The 22,371-nt window shown below is 41.6% G+C and overlaps 1 protein-coding gene across 1 annotated transcript in view; it reads left to right on the top strand.

Annotated features, from left to right (window-relative positions):
- The window catches only part of LOC109924273, a 138,275-nt gene extending 116,174 nt beyond the window's left edge, over nucleotides 1-22,101 (top strand). The window contains exons 23-28 of the mRNA XM_048618263.1: nucleotides 113-271; nucleotides 1,745-1,856; nucleotides 10,796-10,896; nucleotides 11,080-11,134; nucleotides 19,982-20,146; nucleotides 21,258-22,101. Coding sequence (XP_048474220.1) covers nucleotides 113-271; nucleotides 1,745-1,856; nucleotides 10,796-10,896; nucleotides 11,080-11,134; nucleotides 19,982-20,146; nucleotides 21,258-22,066 — 1,401 coding nt within the window. The 3' untranslated portion in view covers nucleotides 22,067-22,101. The remainder of the gene's footprint in view (nucleotides 1-112; nucleotides 272-1,744; nucleotides 1,857-10,795; nucleotides 10,897-11,079; nucleotides 11,135-19,981; nucleotides 20,147-21,257) is intronic.
- The last annotated feature ends 270 nt before the right edge of the window (nucleotides 22,102-22,371 follow it).

The raw sequence follows: 22,371 nt of genomic DNA, 5'->3' as shown, positions 1-22,371 counted from the left end.
TCTCCTTCCTGACTGTGCAAAACTTACTGGATTAATTGAATACAAAAGCAGCTATCTTCTGCAGTCGTGGGCTTGCATGTCAATGCAACAAGTAATCTTTTTTATTTTAAAGATTTACAATTCATCGGAGCTGAGGAAAAGCAGAAAGAATCCACTGCTGCACACTATTAGAGAGAGAGAGTGGCGCAAACTTATGCAGAAACGTTTCAGTGAGTTAAGGGAGCTGCTGTTTGAGGACGAGCGGGTTTCTAAACGTGCCATTCTTGATGAGGTTTGTTAAAGAATTTCCTTAGTGTTTTGTTTATTTTTGCTCATAATTCTCTCGTATTTCCTGCAAAGATATGTTCCACTAAGGTCTGAAAGTGATGGTTGATGCCAGAGTATGGTCTCTCGGATTTTCGAATACCCCACCCAATAAAAAGGCAACATTCCAAGAGGCTATTAGTAAGCTGCATGTCTGGGAGTTGAGAGAAGGAGAGATCATAGTTAAAGCTGTCTCAAGTCCTGCAGTCCTTAGATATCCACCCTGAAGTACTTCCAGCAGTGATGTGGAGACGGTGGTATTGGCATTGGGTGGACAAGGTCAGAAGTCACACGACACCGGGTTATAGTCCAACTGATTTATTTGAAATCACCAAGGTTTTGGAGCAGTGCCCCTTTGTCCTACTTTGAACAGGAAATAGTGGCTCACTGAGGAGTTGTTTCTGTGCCCTTTCTAAGCCTGAAAATGCTGAATCTGTCATTCCTCCATGTTGTTTTATGACCATCTGTTTGTTTTCTCATCCTAACTGGTTTGACATGCTGCATGTCATCTTTACTCTTTTTTTTTAAAATTCATTTATGGGATGTGAGCCTCGCTGGCTAGCCAGCATTTATTGCCTGTTCCCAGTTGGCCTTGAGAAGGTGGTGGTGGTGAGCTGCCTTCTTAAATCACTGCAGTCCACCTGCTGTGGGTTGACTCACAATGTCATTTGGGAGTGACTTTTGCGTGTTACCACTGTATTCTAAGCTGGTTGCAGATTACTTCGCTCATGTTGGGAGGAAATGGTTTATGCAGAATTCTTGATGTCAGCACTAAGTCCTTCAGCATCTGCCAAGCAATCCCTGTAAATGTTAGCAACTTTAAATTACTCAGGAAACCCAACACTGCTCCAATCACACAAACAGCAGTAGAAACAAATCAGCAACTAATGTGAAGTTAGTTGATGATCCCTTTAAGTAAAACTAGTTGGTGGTCCTTCCTACTGCTGAATGCACATTTGGTTGTGTGAGGTTGAGAGAGGGTAATAAACTTACATCACTGTTATCAAATCAGATGTCACAATCTATCTGCTTTATATACTTTTGGCACACTAATGTGCTCCCCGAAATGGTATCTCATTTTGTTTAAATATCCTTATCTGGCCTATCATTGCTGATTGACTTAAAGATGGTCACCCAGCTGGTACCTTTGATTAAGGATCAGGCAAGCTTTATTTACACAAATAGTCACCAAGCCATCAAAAATTTATTATGCACTAATTAAGCTTGTATTCTGTGCAGCTTAGGAACATGGACAAGCCATAAATAGCAATGTCTTATTTTTCTATTTTTGTTTAAGGCAGAATTACAATAAGAGTATAAATCAATATATTCTAACTTATTGTAATCTTTAGATGATGACATGACTTTTGAATGATTTGCTGCTGTTGACAGTATATAATATTGCTCCATTCATAAAACTTTTACTTAATTGTCACCATAGGCCATCAGTGAAATTCAAAATCTGTGTCAGCAAGGACATAAACTTTATTTGGAGAAAAAGCTACTGATGAAAAAACACAAAGCATTGTTAAAAATAATCTCTGTACTCTCTGGTAAGGCTTATTTTCTAACTTTTCACCAATGTAAATGTTAACCATAGTAATTTTTTTTGAGATTTTTTTTAACTTTCACTCTTTTTATCCGTTAATCACTGGTTAACTTGATCCATTGTGATGCACTATTTATCATCAATCTATAGCATTTGTGGTTAGCAGCCTTTAGATATTTACGTTTTGAAAATATGTTTTTTTTTCAATCTTGAAAGTGAATCTGGAAATATAGCTGTTTAGGGACCTCCTAAATGAGGCCATTCAGTCTATCAGTTCTTTAGTGGATGATATAACATGGGAGGAAACCATATGACGCGTTGTGGCTCTTTGACAGTGATCAAATTACATCTTTTCTCTATGGCTGGCTATGTAAGTGATTTCCTCTCCCGCATTTATCCAATATATCTTTTGAAAGTTACCACTGAATTTGAATTCCTCACTCATTCGGGGTGTATAATTCAGTTCATCAGAAATTACTGCAGTGTTTCTAAGAAAAGATCCCCTCCCTTGTTCTTTTGCTAGTCCCTTTCAAACTTCAGTCTTGTGGTTATTGAAGCTTCTGTCACTGGAAACTGATTTACGTAAGAAATAGGAGCAGGAGTAGACCATCTTGCCCCTCGAGCCTGCTCTGCCATTCAATAAGATCGTAGCCATGATATGAAGGTGCTGGTGTTGGACCAGGGTGGACAAGGTCAGTAGTCACACAACACCAGGTTTTGTCCAACAAACTTATTTGAAATCCTGAGCTTTTGGAGCGCTGCTGCTTCATCAGATGAAGTGATGAAAGAGCAGTGCTTCAAAAGCTTGTGATTTCAGATAAAGCTGTTGGACTATAACCTGGTGTCTTGTGACTTCTGACCTTATTCAATAAGATTGTGGCTGATCTTTTTGTGGATTCAGCTCCACTTATCCACCTACGCACAATAACCCTCAATTCCTTTTACGGTTCAAAAATCTATTTATCTTTGCCTTAAAAGCATTCAACGAGGTGGCCGCAACTGCTTCACTGGGCAGGGAATTCCACAGATTCACAACTCCAGTCCTAAATCTGCTCCTCCTTATTTTGAGGCTATGTCCCCTAGATCTAGTTTCACCCGCCAGTGGAAACAACCTCCCTGTTTTTATATTATCTATTCCCTTAATTATTTTGTGTTTCTATAAGATCCACCCTCATTCTTCTAAATTGCAATGAATATAGTCCAAGTCTACTCAACGTTTCATAAGCCAACCCCCTCAACTCTGAAATCAACCTAGTGAACCTCCTCTGCACCCCTTGCAGTGCCAGTACATCCTTCCTCAAGTAAGGACACTAAAACTGTACACAGTACTCCAGGTGTGTCCTCACCCGTACCCTTTCCAGCTGCAGTATAACCTCCCTATTTTCAAACTCCATCTCTCTAGCAATGAAGCACAATATTCCATTTGCCTTCTTAATTATTTGCTGCACCTGCAAACCAACATCTTGTAATTCATGGACAAGGACACCTAGGTCTCTCCGCATAGCAACATGCTGCAATTTTTCTTACTTGGTGTATAAAAAGCGTTCTTGAATCATGAACAATTCTGTCAAATCTCCTCTTAAACCTCCTTAACTTAAAAAGGACAACCCCACTTTCTCCAGTTTGTCCATGTAACAGAAGTCACTGACTCCTGGTAGCATTCTACTTATTCTCTAAGCCTTGGTGTCCTTATCAGTAGCCCAGTTTTCCAGTTCATAGTGTCTCAAGGGTTCAGGGGAAAATACAGGGAAGTGGACATGAGGAATTCGGAATTGGCATGATCCTGTTGATTGGCAGAGCAGTCTGAGGGGGAGAACGGGGCCTGCTGCAGTTCCTATTCCTTATGGTCACCACATCTCCAAGCAGCGTGGTTTCAGTGTTTTCACTTAGAAATAGCTTGGTTTTTCGTTGTTCAAGAGAATATTTGAGGCCTATAGAGTGAAATGATTGTACCCATGATTTATCTAACAAAAGTTTGAAGCTATGGATATAATGCTCAGCATGAACATAGAACACAGAAGAGTACAGCACAGGAATGGGCCCTTCGGCCCATGATGTTGTGCCAAATACGACGCCAAATGAAACTAACCCCTTATTCCTGCCCTTGGTACATATATCTCCATTCCTTGCATATGCATGTGCTTGTCTATAAGTCCTTTAGATGCCCTTTTTTGTATTTGCCGCCACTACCTGGCAACACGTTCCAAACTCCTACCACTGAGTAAAAAACGTGCCCCTCACATAACCTTTGAACCTTACCCCCTCTTGCCTTAAATGTATGCCCCCCTAATACTAGACATTTCAACTCTGGGAAGAAGATTTTGACCGTCAGCCCTGTCTATGCATCTCATAATTTTATAGACTTCTATCAAGTCTCCCCTTAGCCTGTGCCACTTGAGAAAGCAACCAGAGTTTTTTTTTCTAGCCTCTCCTTTTAGCTCATACCCTCTAAGCCAGGCAGCATCCTAGTAAACCTCTTCCGCACCTTCTCCAAGGCCTCCACGTCCTTCCTGTAATGTGGCAACCAGATTTGATCACAAAACTCTAAGTGGGACCTAACCAAAGCCTTATAAAGCTGCAACTTGACATCCTGACTCTTGTACTCAGTTCTGTGACCAATAAAGGCAAGCATGCCATATGCTGCCTTTACTGTCCTGTCAACTTGCGTGGCCACTTTCAGAGAACATAGCAACAGAGGTAGGCTGTTCAGCTCTTTAAGACTGTTCCCAAATGAATGCAGTAATCACGGTCTGTTATTTCAGAAAATTATATTGAGGAAGTATGTATATAGGTTAAGTGTATGTGGCTGTACGAATTTTGAAAAATCGGCTTACTCGCTATATAAGAGGCTCGATACATAAACTACAGGGTGGTGCTTTGGTATTGTGTATTACAGGTCAGAAACCCATGCTACAGTATTATAACCCGACTGCTATCTCTCCATTCCTGTGAACAAGGTTTTTCTGCTGCGGTGCAGGATTGAAGAATTGTCACGGGATAATTTAACACTTGGCTGAAATAATTGAAAATTAAATAGAAATAACAAGGTTATACTATGTGACTTGTAATCATGTTACTCTGTTTGATATTGCATATAATGTTGACCAGGTCAGTTGCAGAGTCCACCGTGCCTTTTCAAATACTGCATTGGGCTCTTCAGTATCTTTCTGATACAATGAAATAAGCTGATCGTCAATGTTTAACACTCTATGAAGAGAATGAACCCTTCTAAGTCTGCAGTCCTGCTCCTATAGGCTAAAATGTCAACTGAGCTTCTGAGCTCAAGTCCTGAGTATGAGTGAGAGTTCACACTCTCTCTGAATACCCAAACTGACACTTAGGTTTGTTTAGAATGAAGCTAGTGAATAGAGTCATACAGCTCGGAAACAGACCCTTCAGTCCAACTAGTCCGTGCCGAAAAGGTTTCCCAATGTAAACTAGTCACATTTGCCTGCGTTTGGCCTGTATCCCTGTAGACATTTCCTATTCATATACCTGTCCAAATGTCTTTTAAATGTTGTAACCATAGCTGCATCTACCACTGCCTCTGGCAGTTCATTTCCATATATGAACCACCCTCTGGAAGAAGTCGCCCCTCAGGTCCCTTTTAATCTTTCTCCTCACATGTTAAAATTATGCCCTGTAGTTTTAAACTCATCAACTTAGGAACAGACCTTTGGTATTCCCCTTATCCTTCATGATTTTATAAATCTCCCCTCAACCTCTGACACTCGAATGAAGAAAGTCCCAGCCTATCCAGTCTCCTCTTTTATAATTCAAACCATCAGTCCCATTAGCCTCCTTGTAAATCTTTTCTGGACCTTTTCCAGAATTGCACATAGTACTCCAAAAGTGGCCTCCCCAACGTCCTGTACAACTGCAATATGACATCACAACTCCTATACTCAGTGGTCTGAGCACTGAAGGCAAGTTACCACCCTGTCTACCTGTGAGGCACCTTTCAAAGAACTATGTACCTGAACCCCTAGGTCTCTCTGTTTGACAGCGCTCCCCAGGGCCTTATGATTAACTATATAAGTTCTCCCCTTGTTCATCTTAAAATGCAACACCTCACATTTATCCAAATTAAACTCCATCTGATGTTTCTCGGCCCATTGGCCCTGTTGATCAAGATCCCTTTGTAATTTCAGGTAACCTTTAGTGTCTACCACCACCAATTTTGGTGTCATCCGTAAAATTACTAACCATGCTTCTTGTGTTCTCATCCAAATCATTCATGTAAATGACTGATCACTGCAGAACACTACTGAACATAGGGCTCCAGTCCAAAAAGCAACCCTCCCACCTTCATCCTCCCTCCTACCGTCAAGACCACATTTTACCCAATTGGCAAGCTGTCTCGGAATTCCATGTGATATAACTTTACAAACCAGTCTACCATGTGGAACCTTGTCAAAGGCCTTGCTTACAGTTCATGTAGACTATATCTACCTCTCTGCCCTCCTCGCTCTACCTTGACCATATCCTCAAAAAAACCCAATCAGATTTGAGAGACACAATTTCCCATGCACAAAGCCATGCTCTCTATCCCTAAACAGTCATTGCCTCTCCAAATGAATGTAAATCCTGTCTGAGTCCCCTCCAACAAATTAACCGCAACTGACGTCCGACTCACCAGTCTATAGTTTGCCAGCTTCTTGCAGCTGTTCTTAAATAAAGTCACAATATTAGTCCACTCTCCAATCTTCTGGCACCTCACCATGGTTGTAAATGATACAGATATCTCTGCTAGAGGCTCGGCAGTTTCTTCCTTAACTTCCCACAATGTTATAGGATACACTTGATCAGGTAATGGTCATACAGCATGGAAACGGACCTTCTGGCCCAGCTCATCCAAACCAATCAAGTGTCCCAAACTACGCTAGTCCAACTTGCCTGCATTTGGTCCATATCCCTCTTGTGGAGATTTATTTACCTTTTTAAGACTTCCAGCACCACCTCTTCTGTAATGCAGACTGTTTTCAAGACATCAATATTTATTTCCCTAGCTTCCATGTCTTTTCGTATCTCTCCCATCGTATGTAGTTCCACACGTAGCTGACCTCTAAGTGGTCCTGTTCTCTCCCTGGTTGTTCTTTTGCCCTTTAATATACTTGTAGAATCTCTTTTTGGATTATCCTTAACCTAATCTTCCAAGTCTATCTCTTTTTTTTTTTTTTTTTTTTTTTTTTGCCCTCCTGATTTCTCTCCTAAGTATGCCCCTACTTCCCTTTGTATTCTTAAAGAGATTCACTTGATCCTAGTTATCTATAACCTGACTCGGCCTCTTTATTCTCTTGGACTAGAGCCTCGATATCTCCAGTCATCCATTTTTCCCTACTACCAGCCTGCAGTTTACTCTAACAGGAACATACTGACTCTGAATTCTCAATATCTCACTTTTGAAAGCCTTCTACTTTCCAGTTGTCCCTTTTACCTGCGACCAGTCTACCCCGATCAACTTTTGAAAGTTCCTGTCTCATACAGTCAATATTGGCCTTACTCCAATTTAGAACGTTAACTTTTTGTACAAGGCCTCTCTTTTTCCATGATGGTTATAAAACTAATAGAATTATGATCAATGGTCCCAAAGTGCCCCCCACTAACAAATTCAGTCACTTGCCCTATGCTTTGTCTTAAATGCCTGACTGAACCAAGAACGTTCCTGCAGTGATTGTGACAAGGTCAACCAGGTGGACCTCAGAATGAGTTCCCAGATTGAACCAGATTAACAGCCCCAATCAGGGAGCTTTGGCTGACAGATAAGAACAGAGTCAGACATCCTGTTAACTGAGAGCTGGCTGAGGGAGCTGGATCTGTCAAGGATTCTCCGCATGTAAGTAGAGGGTGACGAGATACCGGCCTCTCTGGAGTTAGTTCAGTTCCTACTACTGTTTTATTATTGTTGATATCTGATTGAAGACATGTTTTATATCAATCCACTGCCATCAGTGATCTTTGAAAACTCTGCTACTCCATATTTCCTAGCTTTTTGCCATATATAAAATGCTCTGATCTATTTTTCTTGGGTCCAAAATTGATGACTTCACATTTCTCCACATTGATTGGATACACTTGTGGCAGATTAGAGTTTAATCAATCTGCAAATGTACTTGCAACTTGCTGTTCCCATCAACAGTTTGTGGTGCCATCTGCCTCTAGTGTCATCAACAAAGTGCAGATTGTGTGTCCAGGAATGCACAATGCCAAAGGCAAGATGTCATCTGCCTGTATGAATTTACCCAGTGTTTATAAACAGTTGTGTTGTAAGATACACTTTGCATACTGGTAACGCAGTGCTGACCTAGACGAAGATGAATTGGTGCATTTTTTTAGTAGAAAAGTGGGGGCTTGTTTTTCATTCAGAGGATGGGGTTGATACGGGCTGGGCTGACATTTATTGCCCATCCCTAGTTGTCCTCGAATGTGGTGATGAGCTGTGCTTTTGAATTGAAGTCCATTTGATATGGGTCTACCCATAATTCGATTAGGAAGTAAATTCCAGGATTTTGGCTCGGCAACACTGAAGGAGCAGTGATATTTTCAAGTCAGAATGGTGTGTGGCTCAGAGGGAAAAGTGTACCTGCTGCTTTTTGTTCTTTTTAGATGATGATGGTCATGAGTTTGGAAGCTGTCTAAGGAACTTTGGTGAATTTCTGCAGTGCATCTTGTAGATAGTACATATTGCTCCTACTGAACATCAGTGGTGGAGGGACTGTTTGTGGATGTGGTGCCAATCAAGCAGAGTGCTTTGTCCTGGATGGAGTCAAGCTTCTTGTGTGTTGTTGGAGCTGCACCTCATCCAAGCAAGTGGGGAGTATTCCATCACACTCCGGATTTGTGCCTTGTAGATGGTAGTCAATCTTTGGGAAGTCAGGAAGAGAGTTTCTCGCTGCACGACTCCCAGCCTTTGACCTGTTCTTGCAGTCACAGTAACTCTAAGACTAGTCTAGTTCAGTTTCTGGTTAGTGGAGGTTCTCAGTGATAGTGAAGTCATTGAATGTCAAGGGGTAGTTTAGATTCTCTCATGATGATGTTTATTGCCAGCTCTTGTGTGGTATGAGTGTCATTATTTGTCACTTGCCAATACAAGCCTGGATAATGTCTGGTCTTGCTGCAGTTGGGCATGTACCACTTCATTATGTGAGAAGTCATGAATGACGCTGAAGATTGTGCAATCATTGGGGAAACATCCCTACTTTTGGTCTTACGCTGGAGGGAAGGTCACACCACCACCACCACATGCACACTCCATGTGTCACTTCATATTTCAGAAGAATTCACTGATTCATAGTTTGATTGTAGCAGCCCTGACAAACTGTTTTTCAGCATGAGGCTAAAAAGCCTGTGTCAATCAAATGTAAATCTGGGACATAATTGTTTTTATTGTGGCTGCTTAAATCTGAAGAAAGAATGTAAAGTTCAAGAAATTCAGTGGGTCAGACAGCATCATTAGAGAGAAACAGTTGATGTTTCAAGTTGATGAACTTCTCCCCATTTTTCATCCACCTGAATATGTGATGTTCTCCATTTCCTCATCAAGACTTCAATTTTAAGATAGTAGCATTCTGGGATATACTCATTCTTCTTCTGTGCATGCTTTTTTTATACACCTGTTTTATTTTTCATCTCTTTGTTAGTTCAGAAGTTAACAGAATTACAATGTCCACTTTGTCCTCAACCATTTGCTCAAAAATAGTTCGATAATTGAACTTTATCTTCCTTGCCTTTACTCTTTTGATTTCTCCTATTGTTTCAACCTCTGGCTTTGTAACCTTGTTGCCACAGTCTGGAAAATTCCAAGGATATACTTCCTGTAATACTTCTGTGAGCTCACTTGGTTCACGAGATGCACTGCCTGCTCCCTTGGCCCAATTCCATTAAACTGCTAACCAGCATCCTTACTTTCCGTATTAGCTGATATTGTTAACTCTTGGTATTTCTCATGTATTGTCCCCCATTGTTTTAAATCTTCCATCATCATTCCTGTCTTCAAAACATGAATCTTTTATTGGTTGGGATGTCATGTTACATCTGTACAAGGCAATGGTAAGGCCACGTTTGGAGTACTGCATACAATTCTGGTTGTCCTGCTTATAGGAAGGATGTTATAGAATCATAGAATTTTACAGTACAAAAAGAGCCCATCACGTCTATACGGCTCCCAAAAGAGTTGTGAAGTCGTCCCATTCTCCAACCCTATCTCTAGTTCTCTAAATTCATCACTCTCAAATAAATATCCAGCTCTCTTTTGAAACCTCCTAAGGAATTCACCTCCACCACTCTCCCAGGTAACATACTCTAAATTCTAACAACTCTGTGTAAAGTTTCTTCTCATCATGTTATTAAACAGGAAAGGGTGCAACAAGTGATTTACAAGGATGTTACTGAGACTGGAAGGTTTCAGTTATAAAAGAAAAGCTGGGTAGGCTAGGATTTTTTTCCCCTTGAGCAAAGGAGACTGAGAGGTGTCTTTGTAGGAATTTGTAAAATAATGAGGGTGAATAGGTTTTTAGGTGAACAGCCAAGGTCTTTTTCCCTAAGGTAGGTCAATCCAAAACTAGAGGGCATAGATTTAAGGTGAGCGGAAAGATTTAAAAGGAAAGAGGGTGGTGCACGTATGGAACAATCTGCTAGCAGAAGTGGAAGAGGTGGGTACGATAACAACATTTAAAAGCCATTCGGATAGGTATGTGGATAGGAAAGATTTAGAGGGATATTGGCTAAACACAAGCAAATGGGATTAGTTCAGTTTAGGAAACCTGGCTGGCATGGACGATTTGGGCCAAAGGGCCTATTTCCATCCTGTATGACTCTGACCTTTCACTAGACCTTTCACTTTCAGTTCGTTTTGTAATCTTACTTCTGATGGTCAGAGATTTGTGTCTGGTACGTGTCCTCCATGATTGCAGATTGAATATGAATGTTTTGTATTTTATACAGGAGAGAAGAAAGTTAAAACTCAGAAAAGTGATGCTGCTGTTTGTGGGAAGCATAGTGAGAATTATGATCATAATAGGACTCCTGTTTCTCCAGGGCCATCTGTAAGTTCAGTGTACTATACGTGCATTTTTGATGTGATCCACAGGCTAATTTAATGGGTTTACTGTTTTTCCCTTTAACCTGACGTCAGACTGCATTTGTACTGTCAAGGAAATGGATAAGGGGGATGTTTTTGTAAAATATATAAATGAAGTTTAAAAGTCCTGTGCTCTGTTCTTTTTCAGCTATCGTCAGCTGTAAAGGGAAATAATGAGGAATCTACACTGGTGCCAGTAGCTGGTAAGATTCTTTGCTGTAGGAGTAAATTACTGCAGATGCTTGAATCTGTACAGAAAACAAAATGCTGGAGATCACAGTGAGTCAGGCAGTATCAGTGGGGAGACAGAGCAAGCTAATGTTTCAAGTCTAGATGATTCTTCACTAGCTCTGTTGAAGAGTCATCTAGATGTGAAATGTTAAGATACTTGCCTACTTCCAACAGTGACTTGTATTGCACAGTTATGATGACACACCAGTATTGATGATTGGAAACAAACTATTATCGAAGAGACAGTGTTAATATGCTAAAATAGAAAATAAGTGATTTAATCCCATCTTTTCAGAGTTACATTACTTCTAAACCCCTCCATCCATCCCAAAAACAACCGCAAGATTCAAAAAGATGCGAATATTGATACCCCCAGAAATTTGTGCTTGGTAAAATGCTTGCAGATGTCACTTTTTAAAATATTCTTCACATCTCCTACATAACAGGAGTTAGATGAGCCAATTCCACTTGTAAGCATGTAATCTGCGTAGAAATTAAATCCTCTTTAGGAAGGTGGTTGAGCAATCAGCTGGTAGCCCGCTTCAGAATACAACTGGCTAATTTCTCAAATAATTCCAGAGGCTGGTACCCTGTCACCAAGTCACCCTTCATTTACATGTGGAGAGTCTTTGACACTGATCCAGCTCTGTGTGTACAGGATGTCTGTCCTTACGTCAGCCAGGGCTCCCTGACTGGACCAGATTAACAGCCCCAATCGGGGAACTCCTATTCTGAGGTCCACCTGGCTGACCTTGTTATAATCACTACAACTCTTCCCCTCAAAGTCAGAGGATTTAGGCTGGTTCTTTTTTCTGTAGCTCCTCTTGGGGCATTTTAGCACCAGGTCAGGTTTGTCCAACCCTGCTGATAACTGACAGTATGTTACGCACGGTAGCTCGCCTCTTGCATCCAGAGCATTTCAAAAGAAATTTATGCTCCTCTTCAGGCAGCAAAGGTGTCCAGGTGGTGACATCCGCCATGTCCATCTCAGATTCCGAGATATCTTCAGCTTTTGACAAAGAGGGAGAACTTGTGGGTTCCAGAACAGTCAGAAAGGCTGTTGAGATGGGCATGTTTTGCTCCTGGACAATTTACAAGTTTGCAGTTTTCATATGGTCCACATGCTTTCAGAACCACTGCACCTATCTAAAGTTCATGCATCACTGGTCCTGACCTCACATCGACCATGCCCCTTATCCATGCAGGGCTATTCCTCTGGTTTCTACACCAAACTTTGTCCCATGAAGTAAACTGTCTCTCTCACTTAGTGGAGTGTTGTGTCTGGCATTGGTGTTCCTGATGCTGTTTCACCACCCCCCCAGATCCAGTAAGATCGGATTTAACCTAGTGTGAAGTGTTGTCCCCGTTAGCAACTCTGCTGGAGCTATCTTTGTAGTTGTGCGAGGGGTGGTCCAAAGATCAAATATGAACTGGGAAAGTTTGTTATGTGAAGGTGTAGGCTGGTTCTTTAAGCCTGCCTTCAAAGTTTCGACTGCTGTTTCTCTCGGACCATTGGATGATGCATGGTATGGAGCTGTCTTTGTATGTCAAATATCATTCGACTTTAGGAAATTCACAAATTCCCCACTTGTAAATGATGGCCAGTTACCTGTGACCAACGCTTCTGGGAGCCTGTGTATCATTAAAGATGCGTGCAGTTTTTCTATTGTTGTCTGTGTTTGATGAATGAATTCTGCATAGCCAGCCACTTTGAGTGGGTATCTACAATGATTAAGAACATTGAGCCCATTAAAGGGCTTGCATAATCAACATGTAACCAAGTCCAGGGTTTACCCAGCCACTCCTATGAATGTGGGGAGCTGCTGCCAGTAATTTTTGTCCTTGTTAGCACGCTGGGCACTGCCCCACCAACATGGTTCTGTCTGCATCCAGTCCTGGCTACCATACATAATATCTTGCCAATTTCTTCATTTTGGAAGCTCCTGGATGACCCTGGTGGAGTTCAAGCAGTATCTAGCAGTGACTTTTGCTTGGGACAATCACTCTTGCTCCCCATGATATGCTATGCTATCCTTTGATCTGGTCTCTCCAGGGCCAAAACGTTTTCAGTTCTTGTTGTGGCGGCCCTTTGGTTTCCCCCATCATAGAACATAGAACATTGCAGCGCGGTACAGGCCCTTCGGCCCTCGATGTTGCGCTGAGCTGTGAAACCAATCTGAAGCCCATCTAACCTACACTATTCCATTATCATCCACATGTTTATCCAATGACCATTTAAATGCCCTTAAAGTTGGCGAGTCTACTTCTGTTGCAGGCAGGGCATTCCACGCCCTTACTACTCTCTAAGTAAAGAGAGTAGCTGTTTCACCAGCTGTTTCAGTTTTGTGAGGACTGGATTTTTCTGTGTCCAAAGTCGGATAGTCAATTGTGACTGGAAGTGTGTCCAGAAAATTTAAAACCATAATGGACCCTTCAGTGGCAGTACCACCAGTGTTGTATCTGCCATCAGGATGTGGCTCAGTGCATCCGCGTTCACTGCTTGGCCTCCCAGACAGTGTTCCAACTTGTAATTACATGCACTCAGAATTAAAGCACAGTGCAAAATTCGTCCTGAAGCTACAGGCATCACTGCCTTGTCCTCTTTAAGTAGACCTAGTAGGGGTTTGTGGTCTGTTGTTATTACAAATTTATGTCAGTAAAGATATTGGTGGAACTTCTTGACTCTGAATATGACTGCCAAACCTTCCTTCTCTATCTGGGCATATCCTGGATGCATATGCTATTGGGCGTTCCTCACTATTGAGCTACCTATGAGCTAATACTATCCTTTTGCCCTATGGGGAGACATTGCTTGTCAATACCAGATCTTGCTTGGGATTGGAGTGTGCCAAATACCTTCAAGGATGATAGCTGTTTCTGCGCTTCCCTGAGAGCTATGGCTTGGCTGTGTGACCATTTCCAAGGCTGATCCTACAAGAGTTAATGCAAAGGTGCCAGCATGGAGACCAGGATTTGTGAACTTTCCATAATTCACCAGCCCAAGCAAAGACCTAAGCTCCAATACTGACATGGGAGCCCTCACTTTATCTTCCAGCGGATGTAATCTGGTCTTACTCCTAGCCCAAGTAGGTCACTTGGGTGCCTGGAACATACCTTTTTCCCTTCCAAAGTGTATGCTTGCTTGGGAGAAAGGTCTCTGTCCAAGTTAAGTGCTCCTTATTGGTTTTTTCCTGTTATTAGTACGTCATCTAGCTGGATGACGACCAGGGGCAGACCTTGTAAAATATTCTCCATCATCCACTAAAAAATTGCACAGGCCAAAGATACCACAAGTGGCAGTCTCGTATTGATACAAGCCCTCATGGGTATTAATTGTAACATACTTCTGGGAGTCCTCATCTGACAGTAATTGCAAGGCTTATTTCCAGCAGGGACAGCAACCCCTGCCAGCTTCGCACATAAATCCTCTATGCAAGAGATTGGGCATTTATCCAGTTGCAAAAAGCAGTTTACCATTCGTTCAAAAGCCCCACAAAGTGGGTACCGACCCACTGGGCTTCACAAATCAGTACAACCCGGTGCTGTCCGTTTTGCAAACTGGACTGGTTTGATGATTCCTTTGCTTTCCAGCCTCTGGTTTTGGCTCTATCTTTGGTCATCAGACAAATGGCATTGCTGGGCCTTGCAGAATCGTGGCCGTGACTCCTTTGATAGTCCCTAAACCTTCATGAAAAGCTTCTGGGTATCAGGGCTTCACTTAGGCAGCCATTTTCTAAATAGATAAATGTTGATCCATTCTAGGTGAATCTTTCTTACCTGTTTTCACCCCATCGAGCTTGGACACAAGTCTTTTACTACAATCAGTAGTAACTGAACCAGCTGCTTCTCATAAACCAGAATCAAAGTTGTAGCTTCAATCTGTAAAGGTTCCCTGGTATAGGTTCTCAGTCCAGCCGAGGTCTTGTGCAAATTTAAGGATTGGAGTCCAGAGCAAATTTTGTTAAAGGCCAGTTCTGTGATCACTGTCAAAGTGAATAGAATGACATTCATGTTTATACCTGTCAGCCAGGGCTCCCTGATTAGGGCTGTTAATCTGGTCCAATCAGGGAACTCATACTTTATGAGGACCACCTAGCTGACCTTGTTACACTCACTGCAATTTCCTTCTTTGAAATGAAAACTGCCGTACTGATCAGGAAATCTATGATGATCCTTTTGTTGCAGCAAACACTTGGATCTAAGAGCAACAAGAATTTTCTGCCTTGAGGTTTCATGTTATGGCAAATGTAGAGAGCTGATCTTCTGTTTATCTGGTTCTTTTAAGGCTGCGAAATGCAAAGATCAAACTTTCTGAATTTGGACTGTTTAAACTGCCACTTTGTGGATGTTCTTTAAACAACCTGTTCAGCCATGTTATGGCATACCTCTGGAGCAGGTGGGACTTGAACCCAAGTCAAAGGCAGGACACACCCAGTGCGCCATAAGAGCCCTAACTACCACTTTATTATTGGGAGCTAAATAATGGGTCCAAGGAACCTGAAATTGGTTGACCACTTAGCACAATTGATAATACCCAGTTAATTGTTGAGTGGAGAGGAGGTCATAAGACATAGCAGAAATTAGGCCATTCAGCCCATTGAGTCTGCTCCACCATTCCATCATGGCTGATAAGTTTCTCAACCCCATTCTCCCACTTTCTTCCCCTAACCCTAGATTCCCTTGACAATCAAGAACCTATCTATCTGTTAAACATACTGAATGACCTGACCTCCACAGCCTTCTGTGGCAGTGAATTCCATAGATTCACCACTCTCTGACTGAAGAATTTTCTCCTTCTGTCCAATCTAAAAGGTCTTCCCTTTACTTTAAGGCTGTGCCCTCGGGTCCTAGTTTCTCCTACAAATGGAAACATCTTCCCAACATCCACTCTGTCCAGGCCATTCAGTATTCTGTAAGGTTCAATTAGATGCCCCCTCATCCTTCTAAACTCCATCAAGTATAGACCCAAAGACCTCAAACGTTCCTCGTGTTAAGCTTTCCATTCCTGGGACCATTCTCGTGAACCTCCTCTGAACTCACTCCAGGCCCAGTACATCTTTCCTGAGGTGGCTCAAAACTGCACACAATACTCCAAAAGTGGCCTGACCAGAGTCTTCTAGAGCCTCCGAAGTACATCCCTGCTTTTATATTCAAGTCCTCTCAAAATAAATGCCAACATTGCATTTGCCTTCCTAACTACTGACTAGAACACCCAAGTCTTTTTGCACTGGATTTTCTCTCCATTTAGAAAATAATCCATGCTTCTATTCTTCTTACCAAAGTGCATGACCTCACACTTTCCCATGTTGTACTCCGCCTGCCACTTCTTTGCCGACTCTCCTAACCTGTCCAAACCCTTCTACAGCCTCCCCGCCTCCTCAATACTACCTGTCCCTCTACCTATCTTTGTATCGTCTGCAAATGTATAAAGTGAAAAGTTGTGGTCCCAACACTGACCCTTGTGGAACACCACTTGTCACTGGCTGCCATCCTGAGAAAGACCCTTTTAACCCCACTCTCTGCTTTCTGCCAGCGAGCCAATCTTCTACCCATGCTAGCACCTTGCCTCTAACACCATGGGCTCATTTCTTACTCAGCAGCCTCCTGTGCAGCACCTTGTCCAAGGTCTTCTTGAAGTCCAGGTAGATAACATCCATTGGCTCTCCTTGGTCTAACCTGCTCGTTACTTCCTCGAAGAATTCTAACAGATTTGTCCGGCATGACCTCCCCTTGACAAAGCCATGCTGACTTTGCCCTATTTTACCATGCACTTCCAAGTATTCAGAAATCTCATCCTTCGCAATAGACTCTAAAATCTTACCCACGACCGAGGTTAGGCTAATCGGTCTGTAATTTTCAGTCTTTTGCTTTACTTCCTTTTAAAACAGGGGTGTTACATTAGCTATTTTCCAGTCCTGTGGGACCCTCCCTGACTCTCGGGATTCCTGAAAGATCACCACTAATGCCTCCACTATGTCTTCAGCCATCTCCTTAAGAACTCTGGGGTGTAGTCTGTCTGGTCCTGGTGACTTATCCACCTTCAGGCCATTCAGTTTTTCTAGCATCTTCTCTTTGGTGATGGCCACCATACTCAGCTCTGTCCCCTGACTCTCTTGAATTTTTGGGATAGTACTTGTGTCTTCCACTGTGAAGACTGACACAAAGTAATTATTCAGTTCCTCAGCCATTTCCTTGTTCCCCACTACTATCTCTCCATCATCATTTTCCAGCGGTCCAATGTCCGCTTTTGCCTGTTTTTTTACCCTTTTAACTATCTAAAGAAACTCTTACAATCCTCCTTTATATTACTGGCTAGGTTACCCTTGTATTTAATCTTCTCCCGCCTTTTTTTTTTTTTGCTGCCCTCTGTTGGTCTTTGTAAGCTTCCCAATCCTCTGGTTTCCCACTGCCCTTCGCTACATTATATGCTTTCTCTTTTGCTTTCATGCTATCCCTCGTCAGTTGTGTACCATTGTCCGTATTGCATGCTTCTTTTTCCTAGGGATAAACTTTTGCTGTGTCTCTTGCATTACTCCTAGAAACTCCTTCCAGTGCTGTTCCACTGTCTTTCCTGCTAGACTCCTCTCCTAGTCAATTCTGCCCAGCTCCTCCCTCATGCCTCTAGTTGCCTTTATTCAGCTGCAATACCATCACCTCTGATTCTATCATCTTCCTCTCAAATTGCAGAGTAAATCAATCCTATTATGATCACTGCTTCCTAAGGGTTCCTTCACTTTAAGCTCCCTTATCAAGTCTGCTTCATTGCACGACACTAAATCCAGCATTGCTTGTTCCCTAGTGGGCTCCACCACAAGTTTCTCCAAAAAGCCATCTCGTAGACATTCCACAAATTCCTTTTCTTGCAATCCACTACTGATTTTCCCAGTCCATCTGTGTATTGAAATCCCTATGATCACCATAACTCTGCCTTTCTTACAAACCGTTTCTATCTCCTGATGTGTCTTGTGTCCCTACTCTTGACTACTGTTTGGAGGCCTGTACATAATTCCAGCTATGGTTTTTTAACCTCTGCGGTCCCTCAACTGTGCCTACACAGATTCTATACCATCTGGCCCTACTTTGTTTCTTACTTTTGATTTAATTTCATTTCTTACTAATAAGGCAACCCCACCTGCCGATCTTTTCGATAAGGTCTTAAAGTAATGGATGCATAACTGTTACAAATTCATTTTAAGAAGCAATTTTAAGAATTGTTTTGTAGGAAAGAGGTTTAGTGCGGGAATTCCAGAATATGGATCTTGGACAGCTAAAGGCATGGTATTCATTGGCAGGATAATAGAAATTGGAGATGTACTGGAAATCAGAGTCCGAGTCATCAGGGGATACTAAAGAATGAGGGACAGAGTGATGGAGGGATTTGATCATGAGGATCAGAATCTTAAATCTGGGCTGATGCCAGACTGAGGGTCATTATACACTTGTGCCATGTATTTTTATGGTATTGCTGATGCAACAAATTGTCAAAAGCAAAAGCTGAGCATTGTGCAGTGGTGAAATGTCAGCTCACCATTCTTATCTCACCATGGCTTGATGCCCATTTTTAGCTTTGGGGCAATATAGCTAAAAAGGAAGGCTTGTATTTAACAGCACCTTCCACAAGACCATCCCAAAGGGCTTAACAGCCACCTTACACTCATTAGTATAACGTAGGAAATATGACAGCTAATGTGTATGTAACAAATTTCCTTTGTGATTGAGGAATAAATATTGCCCATGTCACCAGGGATAAGGCTCTGCTTCTCTTGAAAACAGCTATGCTATGGATTCCTTTAATGTCTACCTGAGAGAGAACTGGTGCCTTGATTTAACATCTGTCATCACTGACAGTGCAGTATTGATTCAATACTGGACAAAATGGCTGTCTGGATTTTTGTGGTCACATCCCTGGACTGAGATTTCAATTCCTCAATTTTCTGAATGCTACCAACTGAGCAACAACTGGTACAATGAAGTAGCAAGGACGTTTGTGTGTAATATATGGTTAGTTCATTAGGTTTTTTTTAAATTGCCCACAAAATGGGAGCATTGAACTGTTTCCGATGTCCTGTTCATCCATCACTTCTGTGCTCCCTTGACTTGCCATGACTTATGGTTCACCAACTCCATTATTAAAATTTTTTTATTCTCCAACTCTGAACAGGTTTAACTACCAAATTTATTTAAATAAGAAAGTAGAAAGGAGTGGTTTGAGATGACCAGCATCGATGCATTTAAGGGGTAGAACATGATGAAAGGAGGACTGAAGAATGTGCTGATGATGATGGATTAAGAAATTTGGCGGGAGATTAGTGAATAGTACAATCACTATATGCTTGGTCACACCAAATCTACAGTGGTTCACTTAACATGAAAAAGTTCTGGTGCAGGATGGAAAATGGTATTCTGGATATGTGGTATGTTTCTGTTGTATTCTTGCGCCAACACAACTTAAACAAAGAAATCTTAGTTAGAATGAGAAGGTAGTATCTTTATTGTCCTTGCAACCAATTGTGTTGGTTGAAGGAGGGACATTCATCATAACACCAGGATGACCGGCTACTCTTCAAGTAGTATCATGCCCCATCCAAAAGCCAATCCAGCAATGCGTTAGAGTGGCAGAAGTGAACATCCTGACTTGTAAAGGTGATTCTTACCAAACAGACATTCTGCAAAACGTACTGGTCTGCTGCCAAACAAAATGGGAAGAATGGTGCATTTAGCGCCAAAACCCCTCTTTCAGTTCTTGATGCATAATATTTTTAAATACCAGGACTGAGAACTTTTTAACTTTGATCTATTTTCAAATATAATTATTGCAGGAACTCCCTTTCGCCTTCTCCTCGAGAAAATTGCAGTTTCCCCCCATGGTGAGGAGTATAGAGAATGGGACTCTCTTTCCCAGACGGAGGCTCCTGGCACAAAGGAACTACCACCAAGAAGTCTAGTCATACACCAGCAAGAGGATGCACATTTGGCTTTCTTAGGTAAATAGAACATCAATTAAAAACAAAATATTGTAGATTCTAGAACTCTCAAATTAAAAACAAAGTGCTGGAGCACCTCAGCAAAACTAAAGTTTTGAATGAGAGATTTAAAAAGACATGAGGGGCAATTTTTTTTTTTTTTACACAGAGGGTGGTTCATGTGTGGAATGAACTTTGAGGGGATATGGTGGATGCAGGTACAATTACAATGTTTAAAAGACATTTGGATAAGTAAATGAATTGGAAAGGTTTGGAGGGATATGGGCCAGGAGCAGGCAAGTGGGGATAGTCTAGTTTGGGATTATGTCTAGTATGGACTGGTTGGACCGAAGGGTCTGTTTCCTTGCTGTATGGTTCTATAACTCTACATCAGAGCGAAGAACGTCATAAAAACAATGTTGTGCTAATTTGAGTTTTTGCATGTTAAAAGGTGTTGAGATTGTGCAACATTGCCCAGTCCAGAAATGCATTGAGTAATTTATTGGGGAGATGGGGTAAAGTGAAAAGATCTGAGTTTGTTGCTGCACAAAGAAGGTTTGGACATTCCAACATTGTAACAAATGAAGTCGATCTTTTGATATCTTTGCAGTATTCTATTTTGGAATTCTTGTCTTTGACCAAATCAAATTAACTTTATTAAATGACCAGTGTTGGTTTTTTAAGAAATTGTGAGAAATCTTATTCTCTGAGTCACCTAGAGGTCATAGTACTCAGAATCAGTCAATCACTCACTCCTGTGTTTGTTGCATTAACTGAAATCGTGTGACACATTGAGCAGGTCAATGGCTTTGACTGTGGAGTTCAGAATGAATTTTCTTTTCATCATAGAGTCATCAGCATTGGAGCAGATCCTTTGGACCAATCAGTCCATGCCGAACGTAATCCCAAACTAAGCAAGTTCCATCTACCTGCTCCTAGCCCATATCCCTCCAAACCTTTCTTATTCATGTACTTAACTAAGTATTTTTTAAACAGTTTATAAATGATTATTTTAATAGCTTTGTAAGGATGTCGGCATCGCTGGCAGAGCTAGCATTTATTGTCCCACCTTGAAGGATTTATAACTTGTTTTTTTAAAGTGTAATAATACTTCTCTTTTTCTTTGATATAGAGGGCTATTCACAAATGATATCATCAACACAGCCTAAAGAAGAAATGCAAATGCAGAAACTTCCAGAAAGATTGGAAAACATTTCTGATACAGCATCAACAGCCATTGATGTAGCATCAAGGAACCTTAAGATTGTGCAGGATGAGAAACAGTGTGCAAATGCAGTGGGTCTGAGTTTCAAATCTGCAAAAGATCTGCTATCAAATGGGGACATTAAAAAGCCATCACAGGATGCTTTGTATTGGTCAAATTCAGTAGGTAAGGACTGTTCTGCAGAGTCATTTGAAAAGGATCAGGTAGATTCAAAATCAACGGTAAAAGGGAAACTGCAGGTTATCAGATCAACAAAAGGGCAGGACATTCTTCAAAAACTGGCTAAGAAGGTGCAAGAGGCTGGAATTAAACCATGGACTTGGAAATCAAAACGTGAAGATTCAGAAAATGTCTCTCAAAACTTGTTCGACAGTGAGAGCAAGTCAATGCAATGTTTCCAAAAGGCTTCCCCCTCCGTTAATGAGAGCTCTGTTACCCAGTATGTGTATACAGAGACTCCTGATCTCCTTGTGGAAGATAAAAGCTTACATGACCTTCTGCCAGGCCAAACATTGAAGCATGCTGCATCGTTGAACAAAGGAGATGCAGATCAATTGGAGGCTGAGCTAGACATGGATTCAGTTTCCTCTGATGGTTCTACAACAGCAACATGCGCAGTCAGGGAGCCCAAAATATTTATATCTTCCGTGGACATTCATTCTGCCAATGAAGCAAATGCAAATGGGGGCTATTTGTTACTAGATTCCACACAGTAGAATTTGAAATTAAAAGTCTCTGACTCTTAACATGATACTGTCTACACTGTATTCCATTGCTGTGCTCATGATCTTTCCACGCCTTAATAGAAAGACTTGTCTGGGCAATAGAAGGCCAGAACATTTGGGCAGCTTTTGGAATAACTGAGCCCTAACCAAGACAAGTTTTGAAATTTAATTGCACAGACTGTACCCTATGCTAATGTTGGATTTGATCAACTCAAAGTTTACACACAGCCCTTTTAAGCTGTTCAAGAAAGTCTTGCAAAGTTACTTCCCTCATCCAGCCGAAAATGAGAATGGAA

Source organism: Rhincodon typus, chromosome 39, assembly GCF_021869965.1.
Source record: "Rhincodon typus isolate 14 chromosome 39, sRhiTyp1.1, whole genome shotgun sequence".
Taxonomy (NCBI): domain Eukaryota; kingdom Metazoa; phylum Chordata; class Chondrichthyes; order Orectolobiformes; family Rhincodontidae; genus Rhincodon; species Rhincodon typus.
The sequence above is the reverse complement of the archived record's forward strand: the minus strand, read 5'-3'. Positions and strand labels throughout refer to the sequence as shown.